The 18427-nt window shown below is 54.5% G+C and overlaps 2 protein-coding genes across 3 annotated transcripts in view; both read right to left on the reverse strand.

The window, feature by feature from the left end:
• The window catches only part of SMARCB1 (SWI/SNF related, matrix associated, actin dependent regulator of chromatin, subfamily b, member 1), a 33979-nt gene extending 28012 nt beyond the window's left edge, over positions 1-5967 (reverse strand). The window contains exons 1-3 of one of the 2 annotated variants that reach the window (XM_030336191.2): positions 5695-5967; positions 2274-2412; positions 438-567 (exon numbers count right to left, since the gene is read on the reverse strand). In XM_030336191.2, the coding sequence (XP_030192051.1) occupies positions 438-567; positions 2274-2412; positions 5695-5787 (362 nt within the window). In that variant the 5' untranslated portion in view covers positions 5788-5967. The remainder of the gene's footprint in view (positions 1-437; positions 568-2273; positions 2413-5694) is intronic. The other variant, XM_030336192.2, reaches the window with a different exon arrangement.
• Positions 5968-7143: 1176 nt separating this feature from the next.
• Positions 7144-17506, reverse strand: MMP11 (matrix metallopeptidase 11). The gene is made up of 8 exons (XM_030336190.1): positions 17396-17506; positions 11998-12224; positions 10933-11076; positions 10721-10854; positions 10340-10581; positions 10037-10253; positions 8981-9238; positions 7144-8015 (listed from the first exon to the last, which is right to left on the reverse strand). The coding sequence occupies exons 1-8, from the start codon at positions 17504-17506 to the stop codon at positions 7882-7884; spliced, it is 1467 nt and encodes a 488-aa protein (XP_030192050.1). The 3' UTR covers positions 7144-7881.
• Between the last annotated feature and the right edge of the window lie 921 nt (positions 17507-18427).

Genomic DNA, 18427 nt, shown 5'->3' on the forward strand with positions numbered 1-18427 from the left:
GAATAAATAAACTTTAAAAAAATGAAAAAAAATTAAAAAATAAATATGAATGAACAGACTCTACAACATAATCACCTCTCAATTACTTGTCTAATTATTACTGTAAATACTCTTTTTTAAAGGTTCTAAGCTCACACACTAAGATCTATTGCTCATTTCTTTTGGGAGTTTATCTGGGCCACTCATTTTTCTGATAGATTAGTCCCACTTTCAAACCACTTCTAATGACTTTCCAGAACCCAAGACTTGGCTTTCATGTCTTAGAAATTCCACAGACACACAAGAAACTTGGCAATCTGGCTAAGACAATTTGTAAGCACAGCAGGTGAAGTGTTTAAAGGTATTTTGGTTCAATTTAACCCCAACCAGTTCTAGGGTATGAGAAAAATATCTGTGGGTGTTATCCTGAGAGCACGTCCTGGCTGGGAGTACATTACCTGAGGTAGGTGGGGGGTTCCGTGCTGATGGAGACGGCCTTGTACTTCTCATCATTGCCGTCCAGAATCTCTTCCACCTCTGAAGCTTTTAACAGCGTCACGCTGGTGGCCAGGGTTGTGTATCCATGATCTGTAACCAGAGACACCACTGCGGTCACCCTGCTGGTGGGGCAGCAAGAAGCAGCAGCCAGCAGATGCAGCACATCGAGGTCCTCACATGCAGGAGGGAAAAGCGAGTGTCAACCTTACTACTGCTGAATGCTGGCCTCTTCCAAAAGGGCAATCTGGACCGAGTGCTTTAGAGGTCCTACTGAGAAAACGCTCCCATGGGATTTACTTGCACTAATTTGTCCCAGGAGCACTGGCTCTGGGCACAGGGCAGCAGCAGCTACAGTGCAGCATGGCCAATGGGGAAAAGGTGGGGGGGGGGGGGCTCCAGAGTGATACCACCAGTGGGAAGAGGTCTGACACCAACTGCAATCCATGACATGAAGCAAAGTGGAGAGATGGAATGAAAGATGAAAAATACTTTTCTTTTAAAACAAGAGCCCAGAGAGTTACAAAGAGCTGCCTCACACCCAACATGAATTCCCGGCACCGTGCAGTCAACACGTGCTATCTGGGAAGCAGGACAGATTCTAGGCAACTCGACCCACAGCTCTTCTAGGGAACCTCGGTCAAGAGCTGCTACCTGTCTGCAGGTCCAGACTGGCTTCTCCTGGAGAAACAAACCGGTTATGGGGAAGGTATCTCCAAAGCACAAGGCAGAAGAGTCACTGAGACTTCACCTGAGGCTTGCGGAGGGGAAAGCAAAGCTAGGAACTCACTGCGTTAGTGACTGGTGCTCCACTGGGGGGCAGAGGGAGGATAAAAAGGAGACTTTTTAAAGCGAGTGAGTGGCAATGTCATAGCAGCAGATAAAAAAAGAAGCCCCGGCTCCTGCATTAAAAGAACCACTACTTTGCCCACAGTGGACAAGACCACAGCAATACCTACAGACACAACCAAACAGGACAGACTGTGAAGTGTACGTACACACACACACATACACACACACACATACACACACACACACACACACACACACACACACACGGCTTCAGGCAGAGTCTTCACCCAGGCCCAGGGCAGCTCTCTGTAAGGGGCCACAGCCGAGTCAAAGCAGTTTCGCCACCTGCCAAACATCACATAGCATCCGAACCAAAACGTACAGTGAGACTCCCCTGATGGAGCCCTCAGAGCATCTGAAGAGCATCTTCTGAAGAGCCAAAGCACACTTGGCTCTCTAGCATCAGGCAGCTCACCCGCCAAGCCCCAGGCACACACCTCAGGCACACCACGCAGGGACATGCACATGAGCTCTAGCACACTGGCTGCCAGAACGAAGTGCTACGGGATGGAGGTGCTCTGGGAAGCAAAGCGGTGAAAGCCCCAGAGGGGAGTGGGAGCTGGGGCCACCACCCGCCACTCGGGCTGCATGGAGGGTGACTATGGCAACACGCCCACGGCAGATGGCAGAGCATCACAGCATTCCTAAAACGTTTTGAGACCAACATGTCTTCACAGCACCCATTACTGTCCCAGACTTGCCCCCCCCCCGCCCCCCCCCCCCCCCACTGGCCCTGCTGAAAATACCTGACAAAGGACCCCTGGCTACCTGAAGCTGCTTTGTCGCCTGAGTTGCATAGCGTGCTCTGCAGTGACTCTGCCCCTCACGTGCTCCTGCCACGCTAAGGTCAGGGCTGCAGTGAAGACACTCTGGAGTGAAAACGTTTTAACTTCATGACATAAGCGAGTGGTTTTGAAACAGGTTTACAAACCCTCGTGAAGACGCACCCTTAGTGTTAGGTTTTGTTTTTTTACCATGTGACGATGCAACTATTTTCTTCCTCTCTTCCACAGTAGCTAGTCGCCTCCAGAGTGAGGGGTATCTCTTGTACAGAGAACCTCGGAACATACGGAGGTAGTTTCCCACCTATGGGTAAAGCAAGAAGGCTCATTATGAGGGTCACATCTTGATGCAGAAAGGGAGGGTCCTGGTGCAGAGGCTCTACCGACCGAGTAACAGAGCACAAGCTGGCCTCCAGGCACCAGGCTTTCTGCAGCCATAAAAACACATTCTGCTGACATCAAGGGTTCAATAGCAGTGCACATCTGGCCCACATCTGCCTCTCTAGGTGGGGGCAGTACCATCTGCGTCCTAACGACAGGGCTAAGTTCCAAAAGGCCTGACCAGGCGCTTCTGGGGCAGACCCCCAGAGCTCACTGAGACGCTCGAAGTGATTCTGACTTTAAACTAAGGATCCCGAACACTTTCCAGAAATGTAAGGCCCCTTTGACTTTCTTTTATCTTAAGAACAAGACTTTGATATTTTTATGATGCCATAAACACCAAAAAGGTCTTTTAATTTTGGACAGATGTAGGATAATTTCCCCCATGGCCCCTGTTGCTTTGTTTAGTAACAAACTCAAATCAGGAACACCAAAAGAATTTTCCGAGAGTTTAAAAAACACTTACTGGCAATCACCAGATTGCTATATAAATCACTATTGCCTCAAACAATAGCTTCAGTTTATCTGTAACAGATACTCAAAGTATAACTTCTTTAATGAAAAGAAACCGAGTCTCAAAGTTTTTATAAAGAAACTCAATTATTTCACTGACATTGCAGAAATGACCACTCGAGTCAAAATGACCACATGGCAAAGGACAGCCAGTGGACTGGGTGCCACGTGCTGGTTCCACCTGTGACTGGGAATCACCTCCCTTTTCTGGGTCTCCTTACTCACCTGTCAAATGCTGAGCAATTCTGAACTTTGCCCCACGAAGCACCATTTCTATTATTTTTCCCATTTACCTACCCAGCACAGTATGTTTATTAAATGTGTTTCTCCATTTTTCATGAATCAAAGATTTTTATGATCGACAACCAGAGCTGCTGAACAGCCTAACAGAAGAATGGCCACAGGGGCGCCTGGGTGGCTCAGTGGGTTAACTGTCCAACTATTGATTTTGGCTCAGGTCACGATCTCAGGCTTTGCTGAGTTCGAGCCCACATCAGGCTTGGGATTCTCTCTCTCCTTCTCTCTCTCTCTGCCCCTCCCCTGCTCACACACACTCTGTCTCTCAAATAAATAAACTTATCGCAGGTCCTATAGTGCTCCAGGACGCCTAGATCCTTCCCAAGACCCCTGAACTTTGGAGACTGGAGCTTGCCTTCCTGGGTTTCCCCCAAACCAGCCTGTGCCCTCTCTGGACCTGTTTCCCAGATGTAAAATGAAGGTGTGAACCTGGGGATTTCTTAGGGTCCCCTCAGCTCTGTGACTCTGGCTTAGTGAACACAGCTGCCTGCAGATGGGGGGAGAAGAGTGACACACGCACTTGGCTGCAATCACACATGCCTTCCCAAAGCTGCTCCACAGATGTGGCATGGGGGCACTGGATGTGTTGCTATGGCCGACCCACCTCTCTGAATATGGTGCCTGTTTTCCAAGGGGAAGGGACCTGCAGGCCATCCACCACCCAACGCTGTCACAGAAGCTTCTGGTTATCAAGAGTCAGCCTCCTGATCTTGAACCCTTCTCAGACCTCCAGATGTTCAGCCTGGCCCAAGAGAGTAGATGTCTCTCCCCTCTCCCATGTGGGACTCTATAGACTGGGTCTCAGGACAATTGTTCTTACTCAACAGGGCTGAAAGAGAAGACTGCAGTTAGCCTTCTAGAAACGAAGGCATGTTACAGGGAAGATCTTGAGGCCATCAAGTCTAAGCATCTCCCACACATGAAAAAAGTTACCAGGAAACAGACAGCCCTTCTTCCCATCTGGCTACATGCTCCCTCTCAATATACTCCACCTAATAAATGAAAGCTTCCTTCTCAAAAGTAGCACCCACTGAAAGTCAAAGCCAAACTGACTGCTTTTCCTGTCCATTACATCGGTTAAAGGCTTCTTTAAACAATCTGCCCAGTATCATTTGGGAACTCCTCAAGTGCCTTCTATCCTACATTTAGGCAGCTTCCTACTGGTCAATAAAGACGATTCCGAGCTGTGGCACATGGATAGCCACTGACTCCACTTCCCCAGTAATATCTGAAGAGCAGCATTTATGTCATAACATGAAAAACGTATTGCACCCTGCCCTTTTTGTTTTACAAAACTTGGTGAAAAATGGAAACACTAAAGTCCTGATACTACTGACAACAGTGGTATCCTAACCTGATCCAACTAAAACAAGTCAGGAACCACAGGGGGTCATTCATTCATGCTATGTTCAGTTGTGAAGGGGAGAAAAAAAAACTATTAAAAAAAAAAAAGAATGAAACGTTGGCATAGGATACTGAACACCACTACAAGGAAAGACAACCCTGGGCATTCTGAAACTGCTTTAGCTCTCCAGGATTGGCACTTACCTCATTATACAGGAAAGACTCTACAGCTTGGTATTTGCACATCTGAACTGCATATACCACAATTAAAAAAAAAAAAGGAATATACACTAGCTGGGGATTGCTTTTGGATCAAAAAGGGGTAGTTTGAAGCAACCTGGAAAAACAGTAGACTTAATACAAACTCCCCATTGAAGGACGAGGTGTAGGGTTTTCCTAAAATCAGCTGTTCAGCTGACTCATAAAAATGCTGTCACTTCTGGTCAAGAATCAAAGATATTTAGAATCCTTTCCTCATAATTCTGAGTTAAATTCAAGACAGCCAAAGCGTCAACTGGTTCTGAACTGATCTAGCTCAGGGACTGGGGCCTTATCCACCCAACACAGGATATCCATCCTCCTCCCTATTTCCTCATTGGTAAGTAACAACAACCAACACTTTGCGAGATGAGACATCAGTAAACCCCATGTTTTCAATCTGAGATTTCACGATCCCAAACGCAGCAATGGAGGAGGGATACAAGTGAAGCTTCCGAAATCTCTCCTCCAGGCGCCCCAGGGGCTAACCGAAACATCCCGTTTCTTTGCGGCTGGCTGGAGCTGTACCAACTCAGGATGGAACCAGTGGCTCCTCGGAGTGCCCTAAACCCTGGCAGCAGTGGGCGACGCCCATCAAGACGAAATAAGTAAGAAATCCCAGACAGCCGACGTGCGCGGGGCGGAGCCAGACAGGCCCCACCCCGCCCTGACGCAACGCGCGCACGCGCCCGCCCGCCGCGATGAATGGAGACGCGCGCTCCCGGCAAGCAGACCCGCCCCGAGGCTTCCGCGGGGCCGAGGCTGGGGAGGGTGAGGACGCGCGGCGGGCTACCTCAGAGCCGATCATGTAGAATTCTCCGTCGTCTTCTAGCTGGAACTTGACGGGCTTCTGCCCGAAGGTCTTGCTCAGCGCCATCATCATCATTTCGGCGGCGGAGGCGGGCGGCCGAGGCCGAGCTGCAAGGGATCGGGAGGACTGAGGAGGAGCCGAGCCTTGCCGAGCCGAGAACAGCCGAGACCGGGCGGCGAAGGGCGGACAGATCAGGTGCTAGAGCCGCCTCCGGGCTCTTCAGCCGCCGCCGCAAAGGACCAGGCCGCCCTCAGTGCGCAAGCGCGGGCGTTGACGCTGACGCGCGCGCCACCGCCTCCCTAACAAAAGGCTGGAGAGCGCCCCTTCGGGCCGCTTAAAGGAACCGCGACCCGTTTCTTCCAGACTGCTTCCCAAGTGGAGGTACTCCGAAGAATTTCTCACGGACAGAAATAGCAACAGAGGCCCTGACTCAAGCGGTGATTTTCCCAGCCTCACAGCTGGGACTAGAGCTCAGCCCAGTGGAGGAGGAGCAAAACGAGGCCTGAGGCCAAGAGGAGGCCAGAGCTACCTGTGCCTCAGTTTCACCACCCGAAACACGCAGTGTAGTTGAGTAGATAAGAGGGATCCTAGGAACATATACCCCAGTTCCAGGCCCACAGGTGTTCCTGCGGCTGTGGAGATGGGCAGAAAGGCAACACTGGGTGAGGGGTTGGCATGGGCAAAGGCTCCCCAGGCTTGGCAGGATTCCAAGGCCCAGGTGGTATTTGGTTTGGCTGGGGCATCGGTGAGCTAGAGGGGAGGGAAACTTCTCCATTTCTCTGCACTCTTCCTTAACTCTGCACTCTGTGTCTACAGCAAGTGCAGCCGTGGGGTGCTGAGCGAAACTAGGTAGCCCTGCCCTGCAGAGCTTACAGCCAGGACTGGGGCTAACAATAATGAAAGCATCAAAGCATCCGTGTTTGGTTGCACAATGCAACAGATCAAAAACGGCCCGCTGCTGACAGTTTCATATGGTTCAGTCTAATAAAATTGCAGCTGTGATAGGTGCTACTATCAAGAAGATACACATGGGGCTGGGGGGCAGGGCAGGGAGACCCTTGAGGGTTAGGTGGGGTCAGCTGTGGTGACCATGAGTTTTGTTCCTGTCCTGACAGCAGTGAGAAACAAAGTATTTTAGGATCAAAACTGCGGTGTGGCATGACCAGATAAAGTGGCCACCACTTGGTGGAGGATGTTGAGGGGCCAGTGGGGAAGCAGGGAATCAATTACAAAGCCACTCCAGTCCCACCAGGCTAGATGGAGGAATGGAGCAAGAGGAGCCATGGCACTGCATCCAGCCCCAAGGACCAGAAGCTTGGGTGGGTGGGAGTAGGCTTGACCAGGACACAGCAGGTGCTGAGTTGGCTCCCAGGTCCCCAGCTCTTCCCCCCTTCAGGCCTCATAGTTACAGAAAGAACCCAGGCAGGCAAGTAGAAAATAACCATATTTAATGACAGTACTCAGTAGAAAAAAAAAAAAAAAGGCTTTGTACACACTGTACACACATTTACATGATTTTGGAGGATCCCAGTGCTGGGATGAGGGCTGGGAAGGATCTAGCCCAAGACAGGATTGAGGTATGTTGAGGCTTCAAGGGCCCGGGTCTCCAGCAGGAAGCACTCCCATCCCCAGCTGACTCTGGACCTTTTGGCCTGGATCCTGGGGAACATATCCCTAGGATCACCAACTAGAAAGCAGCCAGATCCAAGCACCTGCCCAGAGCTGACCTCTCAAGAAAAGGTAGAAGGCAGTGGTGCCCCTGGCCCCCCTATGCCAGCACCCTGCAGGAACCTCACAGCAGGGAGGGAATGAAGGCTTCAGCTCCCCCAATCCTGCTGAGATGCTACCCTGAGGGATAAGTATAGAAACTGAGGGCAGGAGGCTTTGACTGTGACCTGCACAGGTTGGGTAGGGCTGGCCTGAGACCACCCTCACCCTCAAGTAATGCCAGAGTCTCCTCGCCTAGTCCAAAGCAGTCGCTGGCAGGTGACCACGACCTGCGTGGCCCTCCCTGCAGTTGTCAAGGTGACAGCAGCCCCTCCCCACCCTCCTGAGGAAACACAGGCTCCATCCTGTGCCTGGTACCCACAGCCACAAGGATGGACACTGGTCTCTATCCAATATCAGTGGCCTGGCAGGAGTCAGGAGCGCTGTGGGCATCCAAGTCAGTTAGCGGAAAGTGTTGGCAGGCTCGGTACAGCCGAAGAAGTCAGGGCCCACGAGGCGGGGAAAGCCCTCCAGGGCCTTCACCTTCACAGGGTCGAACTTCCAATAGAGGCGACCTCGCAGAAAGTAGGCATAGCCTGCGGAGAGAGGAGTGTCAGACCTGGGTGAGTGGACAATGGGCCCTGCACCTACCAGTCAGGATGTGCCCAGGGACAGGCACAGGAGGAAGTCAGATTCTCAGGGCTTGACCACTGTTGTGTTTCTTGAAACCTGCAGGCCCCAGGGTGGCCTTTCTGGAACCTTCAATCCCTTGGAGTAGTACTACCAGTCCTAAGATCTGATCTGGGCTATCATTCCAGCTTGACAGATGCCTGGAGCCTCGGAAACTCAACTCCTACCTCTCAGGAAAGCAAGTCTCCCTCCCCTCACCCCACCCCATCCTACCCCCATGTCAGTTCTATTCCTGTACCTGCCAGCCAGACTATAGACCGGCATCCTGAGGCAAGGTGGGCCATGCAAGTGACCCAGAGCCCCAGAGCTACCACAGGACTGCTCTCCCAGTAGGTCCTGATGGGGGAGAACACAGAAGCAAGCTTCAGAGTATGGGGGAAAAAGTACTGGACTGCAAGTCCCACTCTAGTCCTTTAAGATAGTAGGCCAGTTCAGTGGTTAGGAGCAGGGACTGCCTGGGTGGGAGGTCTAGCTCCCCACTGTCCATCTAAGTGGCCCAGTTAGGGACCTCATTACGTGAACTTCTGTTTGCCCCTCTGGAAACTGGGTTCACAGCAAGTGTTATGTCAGAGGGCTGTTCTGAGAACTGCATGAGACATAAGGAGCTTAGCACTGTGCCTAGAACATCATCGGTCCTCAGTGTGCAGCAGCTATTATTTTACCAGCTATACTGAGAGACCTGGGCAAGTCCTGGCACCTCTCTACCCCTCAGTCTTCCCATCTGCAGTATGGGGGCATGGCATTGCCCTGGGACAAGGAAGAGGGTGGACAAAGGACCCGTGATGAGGAGCTAATGCCCAGCTACCACCAGGTAGGAGATGTGGCTCTTACACCACTTGTACCAGCCACTCCTCTCCCCACCTCAACGCACCATCAGCATCCTGGAAGGCGGCGTCAATCTCAGAGGGCACTCCTCGCCAGTCAGTCACCCGGCGGGGCACGGGGTTGTCCACACGGCGGGTGCTAAGGTGGAAGCGCCAGTAGTCTCCATCTCGGAAGAAGTAGATCTTGTTCTTCTCAGGGCCCCAGGCCAAGGCAGCCTGGATGGGGGGCCCCAGCAGCCCCAGCTCAGAGAGGGGTGAAGGGCCCAGGACTGGCTTCTCACCATTGTATACCCAGTACTGAGTGCCTGCCAGAGAGGGAAGGCTGCAATGGAGCTGCCCAACTGGGGTGACTGGGCCGGTGGTACCCGGCCACCATGGACCTACCTGGCCAACACCACCGCCAGACTTTCCTGTTGTCAGTTTCCTTGTCCATAAAACACTCAGGCCAGAAATCCCACTCAGCACCCTTATCCCCAGAGGGAAGTTAGCGCCAGTGAGGACAAGTTTGGGTGATACATGCTCTGGGAGCTACTGCATGTGGAAGGTTATTCTAAACAGGAAGGAAACCTCCTGAGCTCTTGATTCTTCCCCTGGCATTTGGTTCCTTGTGACAAGTGCTTCAGACCATTCCCTGGGCCCCATCCTTGCCATAGCAGGCTTGGGCCTCTGTTGATGAAGTCCCTGCCACCTAGAATGCTTCAGGCTCTTGTCTCTCCCCGTTGAAAGTTAACAGCACGGGCTCTGGGGTTGCCAGAATGAGATCATATCCCTGCTCTACCTTTTCCAAACTGTGCCGTTAATGAGTCACTGTACCACCTGTACTTCCCAGAGATCTCATCTCTAGAACAGGCGTACTGATCACACATACCCCCTAGGATGGCTTTGAGGGTTGAATGAATGGATGCACAGTCCACTGTGCAATGCCTTCTATCCTGCTCCCATCTTGAGAGCCACCTCCTCTGGGAGCCTCCCAGCTGTGCCCAGAGAAGTGAGTCATACTCTCCCTTGGCACTGCCCATCATGTCTGCCTGGCTGTCCCTACCCTGGGCCATGATATTCCTGGCTCCTGAAGTCTCCTGGGCATGAACCCCAGTCCCCCTCACCTTGGAAGAACCAGATGTGGCCCTGGGCATCTTCAAAGGCTGCATCCACAGGGCTGGGCAGTCCCTGCCAGTGACGAGAAGCCAGTGCAGGGTAGCCAGGCTGCAGCCGGCCCCCACGCAGCCGCCACACAAAGCCCACTTTGAAGAAGAAGAGCTCACCACGGATGGTGGAGACTGCATCAAAGGTGATCTCGCAGGCATCTGGTGGCACTTCCGGCTGGTGTGGGAGAGAAAGGCTGAGCAAGAGCCCACATTGGAGCCACAGAGGCCAAAGAGTGAAGGGAGCTGGGAGCAGGGCCTCACCTCCAGCGGGGCAATCTCGTTGTCGTCCACCCCAGCCTGAGGGCCCACAGCCGGGGGCCTAGAGGTGGGGGCTGGCTGGGGTTGGCCGTAGAGGTGCTGGATGCCCCTGCGGTCATCCGGGCTAAGACTCAATGGGTAGCGGAATGTGTAGAAAGGGGACATAAGTGCCTTAGCAGCCGTCGTGTGCTGCAGCCCCAGCACATGGCCAAATTCATGGGCTGCCACCTGCAGAAGGTCTGTGCCTGAAAAAGGGAGATAGCCCAGCAATCCCCAAACCTCCCACCAGAAAACACTCAAAATCCAGAGCCCAGGTCAAGGACTTATCCCCATTCTCTACTAACTGTAGTTGCCCCATCTGGAAAATGGGTCCCCAGCCCATACCCTGGTTGTTCCCGATAGTCCAGGTCTCGTCATAGTCAAAGTGGACATCTCCTTCTCGGTGAGTCTTGGGGAAAAAGGCATGAGCCAGGATGCCCCCAGGTCCATCAAATGGCAGGTTGTCTCCATGCCAGTACCTATGGGTGGGTGGGCAGAGTCAGTGGCTACTGACAGGTGGGGCTAGTTCCCGGAGGGGTCTTAGGTAACTGGTTCACCTGGTAAAATCAATCATGATGTCAGCATGGCCCTCATGGACCTCGGTGAAGGTAAGTGGCGTCACCTCGCTCCACACTTGTAGGGCCTCTGCCACCGTCTGCCGCACCTGCTCCCGTACCAGCTGCCAGGGGAACCGGAGGATCCTGGGGGGAGGAGGAGGGGTCTGGGCCTCACTTGGGACAGCCCCCTGATGGCTGTTGGACCCGGAGTTGCCCCTGGATGCTCAGTGGGGATGCATGCATATGGAACACGTGCCAAGTGTGCTCTGGGCCTCAGCTATGGTCCCTCGTCCACATGGGACCATCTCTGTGTGGGTTTGTATGGCCTTTGGTGCACACAGGTGTCTGCATTTGGTGGAAAGAATGCAGGACCAGGAGCCCCAAGACCCACCTTCTAGACCTGATGGTGCCACTCACTGTGGGGAGACCTTGCCCTTTCACCCCAGTCTTGGTTTTCAGTTCCCCACCCAGGATATTTCTGAGCTCCAAACTGTGTGACACCATACCATCTGTCACATGCCATCCGTCCCAGGCCAGCTCTCCACCTGCAGGACAAGTCTGACCTTCCACATCACTCCCATTATTACTTGTTCACTCACCACTATTCCCATCGGCATGGACCCCAAGCTATGATGGTAGGTCTGAACAATGATGTGGTTAATGCCAAGAGGACCGGCCATGTTTCCCTCGTTTACCACAGAGGCCCAGGGCAGGCCTGGTGCTTACTATGTCCCCAGTAGGGGCTGCCTGGGTGACTGAAGGCCCCCTGCCCCACATGTCAAGGGAGCCACCAGGTGTGTGCTGAGACTTTTTGTGTGTTGACAGAGCTACTGCCCCTCTGATGTGGGAAGGCATAGCTATGGTGGGGTGTTGTCTGTGTGTGCATCTAAGTTGGGGTTTAGTGAGTTGGTCCATGGATGGCTCAGGGGTCGGTGGACACACAGGTCTATTAACCACAGAGATCTGGCTCTAGCACGTGTCTCAAGAAGCAAGTGTGAGGGTGGCAGTTCACACACAGACACACAGGTAGGTCTAGAGCCTGCTCCCACAGCCACTGGCCCCTACCTGTAGGTGAGGTCTGTTTTCTCCCAGCGCCCGCCTGACAGCACAAACCGCTTTCGTCGGTTGCGGGCACTCAACCCATCGGGTGGGTCAGGCACACCGCAGCGGGGAGGTCTGGGGCTGCTTGCTGGCTGGAGAGTCTCCTGGGCGGTAGAGGCAGGTGCCAGGCTGCTGGGAGCAGCTTCATGCCAGGACTGTGGCCCCCTCCTCACATGGCGGCGGGGTGCATCCTGGGCAGGAGAGAGGATGTGAAGGCCTGATCAGGCCTTGGGACCTCATGGCCCATCAGCATACTCATGCTCAACCTGGCCCACCTTGCAGATGGGCAAACTGAGGGCAAGAGAAGGGGTGTGCCAGCCATCACACAACAGGGCCCTTTGTCATGGACTGGCTCAGATTTCCTGTGTCTTCCTGGAGGGCCTGGGCTGTCTGTCCAGCCACTTGGGCCAGTAAGGTCTGGGTGGGGATGCAGCCCCTGACTCCACACACACCCAGGAATGGATCCCACAAAGCTTTCAAGGAAAGGCCAAGCAAGCTCCTCCTGCTCCCCCTACTGGTCCCCACCCCTCCCACCCCAGCAAAGCTTTTTTGCCTCCTTTTCTTCCTTCCTCCACCCCACCCCCCAACTCTACCCTCTCCAATTTCCTAAGCAGGCTCCTGCCCAGGGCCCCCAACACTGCCACACCCCAGTGTGGGTCTGCAGCCCTGTGGCACAGCCTTGGTTTGCTCACCTGACAAATGGGGATGATACCTCCCCACTGTTGGGCCATGCTTGCGCAGGGGGAGACAGACAATTCCCAGATGCCCAGCCCCACCCAGCCCTGCCAGACTGGAGCCCCAGCACTGCAGATGGGGATTCTAACACAGAGCTCCCACCCCCTGCAACATCCAGGGCAGAGGTCACAGTTTTCACACTTGAAAAAAGCACAAGCTCAGAGAGGTAGGGAGACCCTTCAAGATCACGCAGCAAAGGCATGGCAGAGCCAGGTGAGGAATCTGGTGTCCAGGCAGGAATCAGAAGGTAGTTTCGGGATACTTTGCAAAGCTGGAGAGGCATGGAGCTGTACCATTGGCTAGAGACTAAGTGCCTGCCTGGTCTGGGGCTGACTTGTCTGGGCGGTTGGGGCCTCCCCCAGAGCCATGTTTGGGGTGGGAGCCAGGTCACCCAGGCCCCACCCTCGCCCTTAGCCTCTGGCAGCTCTCCCAGGCGGTAGGCGTCCCAGGGCTCTGATCCTTGTCCCAGTGCCCCTAGTCTCTCAATTCCAGGGCCACTAATAACTCAACCTCTCAGAGTCACCCAGACTCAACCCTAAAAACACCCCACTAGAAAGGGGTCTTCTGAACACCCAGGGGCACAGCTACCTGAGATATGAGAAAAAACCTGGACCAGCTTTCTGATTTCAGAACTTGCTTATTGAATGGTTAGTTACCTGGCAGAGCCCAGCCTCACTGGGTTGTGGGTTCCTGTTGATCTTGGACTTACTGCTAGTTAAGTACTTTTCACTCTTGCAGTTCACCTGTATCCAGGACCCTACCAACAGTTCCACAGACATGCTCTTAGCCCCTGATGGGACCTCTCACTAACTCTACTGTCATTATCCCCCATTTATCAGATGAGAAAACAGAACCCAGAGAAGTTAAGCAACTAGCCCAGGTAACAGCTGGCTGGTGGTAGGCTGTCTGTGCTCACAACCCACTCCCTACCTGCTACCTCTGCTGTGCTCTTCAGGCTGGAGCCACCCTTCCCCTGGAGGAGGGATCCAGGCTGCCCTCACTTTGATGACAGAAGAGAAGGAATTGGAAATTATTAAGCACCTGCTACTTTCCTGGGCACTCTGTCAGCTCTTTGAACTTCCACCCCCACACCCCCAATAAGGTGGGGATGATATATATGTGAGGTCTCCCATTGAGGATATGGACCCCAGGTCTGTGTGCCTAGCCATGAGAGCCTGCCCTTTCTCCTCCCTACACTGCCCCCTTGACTTCCTAGATAAACAGATTCCTTCCCCCAATCCTGGAAAGGGTAAGACTGGGTTGTCCCCTGGGAGCCCCAAGTAGCCCAGAGCCCAGCTGATCAGCTCTATTTACGCCTGTAAGCAGAAATCCCTTATCTCCTCTGCCCTGCAGTGAGGCCTGGACCAGCCAGCCATGGAGGGAGAGTAGGTAATGGACACACACACCATACCTTCCTCTCCTGCCCCCATGAGGCATGACAGGTCCTTGCCCAGACCGCTGGATCATGGCACTCTCAGTCCAACAACAAGAGTCACAGTCTGAGATTCAGAAGGGCCAGTTCTAGGCCATGCTCACCCTGGGTAGAGTGACCCTGGCCAAGTCCCTGCCCTCTTTTAGCTTTGACTTCTCTGTCAAAGGGGGAAGGTACTACAGCAGAGGGCTGAATAACCTCCCTCTCTGGTGCCCACTGCAGCATCTGGCACAGAGAAGAGCCCCTTGCCTGGCCCACCCCCTTGCCCCTGTGGGCCCTCCCCTCCCACACCTGGAAATCTGCTCTCACCACACATGCTACAGCTCCCACCACCCACCTGGTGTCGTGCTCCCCCAAAGTTCCCAGACTACATCATAAACAGGAATTGCAGCTAGCAAAGGTAGCTTGCAGGCCCAGAGAAGACTGACTTGTACAGGGTCTCTCAGAAAGCCAGAGGCTCATGCTCACTGTCCATGTCACATTCACTGGTCTTGGAGAGTGAGTGAGCAGGAGGCCCTAGAATCAAGGTCTCCAGCCAGTGGTACTTTCCAGTATTTGTTTTCTGGAGCCATCATTTAACGGCTCTTGGCCTCAGTTTCCCCATTACTGCTCCCTGCCCTGCTGATATCCTACACTTCATCTTTATGAGCCTTTTCTGGCCTGGGGTCAGACACCCTAACTGAAAGTCCTGGCCCAGAGCCCCTTTCAGATCCCTAAGACCAGTGTGCTTGGTTCTCCCAAGGCTGCTGGGATTCTGTGAGGTGGGGTGGTGGGCACAAGACCATGCCTGGTCTCATCTATGGGAGGGTTGGGTAGCAGACACCACCACATTTCTCAGAGGAAGAAAGAGAGCCCAGAGAGGTCAAGGACTTTGCCCAGGGTCACACAGTAAGTCAGAAGAGAGCTGGACCTAGACCTGGGGCCCATGCTTCTTCCACCCACAAGGCCCCCCTCCCCCTACCTCCTCAGCTCTTGGCCTGTCTCCAAAACCCACGTTCCTGAGAAGTGTTTCTTTTTTCGATGCCTTCTCTCCTCCTCCTCCTCCTAGGCCAGGAGCCTTCCTTGGCCTGCCCTGTGGTGGGCACTGAGCTCACTCACCCTGCCTTCCTCTTGCGGGGCACCAAATCACAGCCTCAAACGTACAAGGAACTTCTCAGCTGACTCAGTCTCCTGGCTGAGCTAGAGGCTTGGGGTCAGTGCCTGGGTCAACTTCCAATCCAGAAAACGGGAGGCACCCCGTAGAGGGGAGATAAAAGACCCCAAGCCAGGAAACTGCTGGGTAAGGCCGGGTTAGTTTTGCCCCTCTCTGAGCCTCAGTTTGCTATTGGTCCAACGGGGATAATTAATAAAGACGGCTCTGCCTTCCTCTGTTGGTAAGAGGCGACCCTGATGGGAGGGCACTTTGTTAGGCTGTGAGAAAGAATGGGGAGCATCACTACACCATTCTATGCAGCACCATGCCCCTCTGAGGCTCAGAGAAGTCAAGCAACCTGCCCAAGTTGTGCAGCCAGGCAATAGGTGCACCAACTGCCCCACATTGAACCTAATCTTCTCCCCACCCTGGTCCCTGCTGGCTCCAGGAACAAATGCAGCCTCTGTCCTACAGGACTGCAGGGCTTTCATCAACCCTGAAAGCTGTGAACTGGGATGGATAAATATTTACAGAGCTTTCCTGGCCACTGTGATGGCAGCCTGGGGATAAACACATTGAAGGCGACCCCAAATGCTCCCTGCATATCTGCAGAGTGACGGACAACAGCCCAGCTCAAACCCAGCCCCAACTGACGCTGCACAAGCGTCAAAGTGGCAGTCAGAGGTGACATTGTGTCTCCAGAGTGACTGGTTGTGCCCTCTCCTCCCATTACCTCATTTAATCCTCAGTGCCCTGTTATCCCCCACCCACCCGCCAAGACTGAGGGGTGGGATCCTAAGACACAAGAGGGCTCACCTAGGGCACCAGGTTTAAGCCCAGATCTCTCTAATTCCTGAACCAGTGAGGTCAACTGGCTACCCAGGGTGATTTCTGACTCTCCCAAGTTCAAAGGGAGTGAGAAGAGTTGGGGAAGAGGCAGAGCCTTGGGACTGAGGTACCTCCTTTCCCTAACCTACCTACCCATCCTGTCCTCTTTTGCTCCCATAGCCAGGATGGGGCAAGCTGGCCAGGGTAGAGCTGGTGTGACTGGAGAGAGGGGCCCAGGCTGGTCAGATCTCCCTCCTCCAGATGGTCTCACGACTCCTGCCTGGCACACCTCCTAATGCTCCCATCCCTACCTGGGTGGTCTGTATGCTTCAGCTGAGATCCAGGGGGCTTGTGGGCTTGTAGCTGCCCAGGTTCTGCCTGGCCACCCTTGTGATTGGTCCCTCAAGGCCCCAGCTGGAGGGGAGGGTACTGGGCACACACAGGCTGTCACACAACACCCCACGATTGTCCTTCCTCTACTCACTCTGCTGCCTTCTCACATGGACCGTCTTCTCTCTTCCCTTTCTCTTCCCAGCCCCTTCCTTTTCTGAGGGTCTCAGCCGCCCACTTTCGGTTCTTTCTTTCTCTGTCATAAACACACGCGTGTGTGTGTGTGCGCGCACACACACACACACACACACACACACACACACACACCACAGCTCTCACACTCGTGCTGTCCTGGCTTCACACCTCCCAAACTTGCCACTTGTAGGTGCCCAGTTGGAGCCACCTCTTCTGGGCTCAGACCCCATTTGCCCCAGGGCAGTGCTGTCCTCCCAGCTCTTCTTTAATCCTCCAGCTCACTGCACCCCTGGAGGTGTGCTCACCGAGGCCACACACCAGGAGGCTGACACCAGCCTGAGGCTTTGTCCGCGCGAAGAATAGGAGGCCCTGTAACCACTCCCTCTGCTACCTGGTCCAGGAAACAACCCAGCTTCTGCAGCTGGGGAGCCGAGGAGCAGGTCCCCACGCTGGGAGGGGGCGTGCGTCTAGCGCAGAGTCCCGCCTCACCAGCCTGAGCAATCCCGGCGCAGGCTCCACTTGCACACCTCCAGGGACGGGAAGTTCACTATCTTTCACTTCCATAGGGACCCAGAAAGCGTTTCGGGTAACGTGCCGCTCCAGGCCACCCGGGCGCCCCCGTGGGTCCGGGTCCAGCTCGGTCACTGGGCCCAGCCCGCGTGCCCGGCACCCCCTCGGCGAGGAGCGGCCGACCAGCTCCAGGCACTCACCAGGGGCCGCGGGGCCCGGGCCAGCAGCTGCGGCGGCGGGAGCAACAACAGCAGCAGCGGGAGCAGGAGAGCGCGCGGGGCCGCGCCGCGGAGCCGGGCGGCCCGAGCCATCCGCCCCGGGGCTGCTGAGCCTGCTGGGCCGCGCCGGGCCACCGCCCCTTATAGCCTTCGCCCCGCCCCGGCCCCGCCCCACACGCCTTTTGTTCTAAACTCTCCCCGCGGAGGCCGCGGCCAAGGTGGGGGAGGTGGAGGGGAAGGGCTGGTCCCGCTAGGGCTGGAGGCTCAGAGACCCAGTCCTTCCTAGGATCGGGAGAGCCTGAGGTCTAAGAGGCCTGGTGTTGGGCGCCCAGGCCAGCTGGTGCTACTCCAGGCCTCACTTTCCCTGCTGTGCTGTGAGGTGTCTGACAGGAGCCGAATTTGACTCCTCCTGGTCCCTACCCCACCTTTGGAAGGGCTTTCCTAGCTGATCTCCCTCGTGGCCTAACCTCTGACCTACTGCTAGCCTATGACAGGTGGTTGTTCCCAGGGCAAGTTCTCCTTAGAGCCTTAGCTGATAGGTCTGGAAGATGGCATAGCAGCCCCTGTGAAACAAGGGATGTGTCTCAGGGGAAATTGAGGCATAAGGAGGTGGCTAGCCAGTCCCCAGCTTAGAACATGTAGACAATTTATAAATGGGAAAACTGAGGGCCCAAGATCAGGCTTTCCCATACCAGCAGGCAAGTGGAGGGGTCAGGAAGGAGGATGCTATCGGTAGACTGAGGCAGGCAGGGAGCCAGTCTCTGAGTGGGGACACTTGTGGCTCAAGAGACTAACACACTCCACAAGGGCCCTAGGGGCCAGGTTTCTGAGACCTGAGAGAGAGGAGGTGAAAATCAAAGGAGAGGGTGATGTCCATATGCTGGAAGGGATCCTCCACTCGTGACCAGGTGCCTCACCACTTCACGAAGGCAATCTGCTCCATCGTGGGCAACCCCGCAGAGCCAAAACCCAAGCAGTGGCTCCCATCCTATCAGGCAGGGTCCTGAGAGGCTG

This window comes from Lynx canadensis, chromosome D3 (assembly GCF_007474595.2).
Source record: "Lynx canadensis isolate LIC74 chromosome D3, mLynCan4.pri.v2, whole genome shotgun sequence".
NCBI lineage: Eukaryota > Metazoa > Chordata > Mammalia > Carnivora > Felidae > Lynx > Lynx canadensis.

What these genes read in the sequence shown, in the direction of transcription:
- MMP11 (XM_030336190.1), bottom strand. Translation starts at nt 17,506, where the DNA reads ATGGCTCGGGCCGCCCGGCTCCGCGGCGCGGCCCCGCGCGCTCTCCTG. An exon ending in ACGAGATTGCCCCGCTGGAG is followed by an intron (nt 10,254 to 10,339) that starts GTGAGGCCCTGC and finishes CTCCCACACCAG; the next exon opens with CCGGAAGTGCCACCAGATGC. An exon ending in CCACATCTGGTTCTTCCAAG is followed by an intron (nt 9,239 to 10,036) that starts GTGAGGGGGACT and finishes CCTCTCTGGCAG; the next exon opens with GCACTCAGTACTGGGTATAC.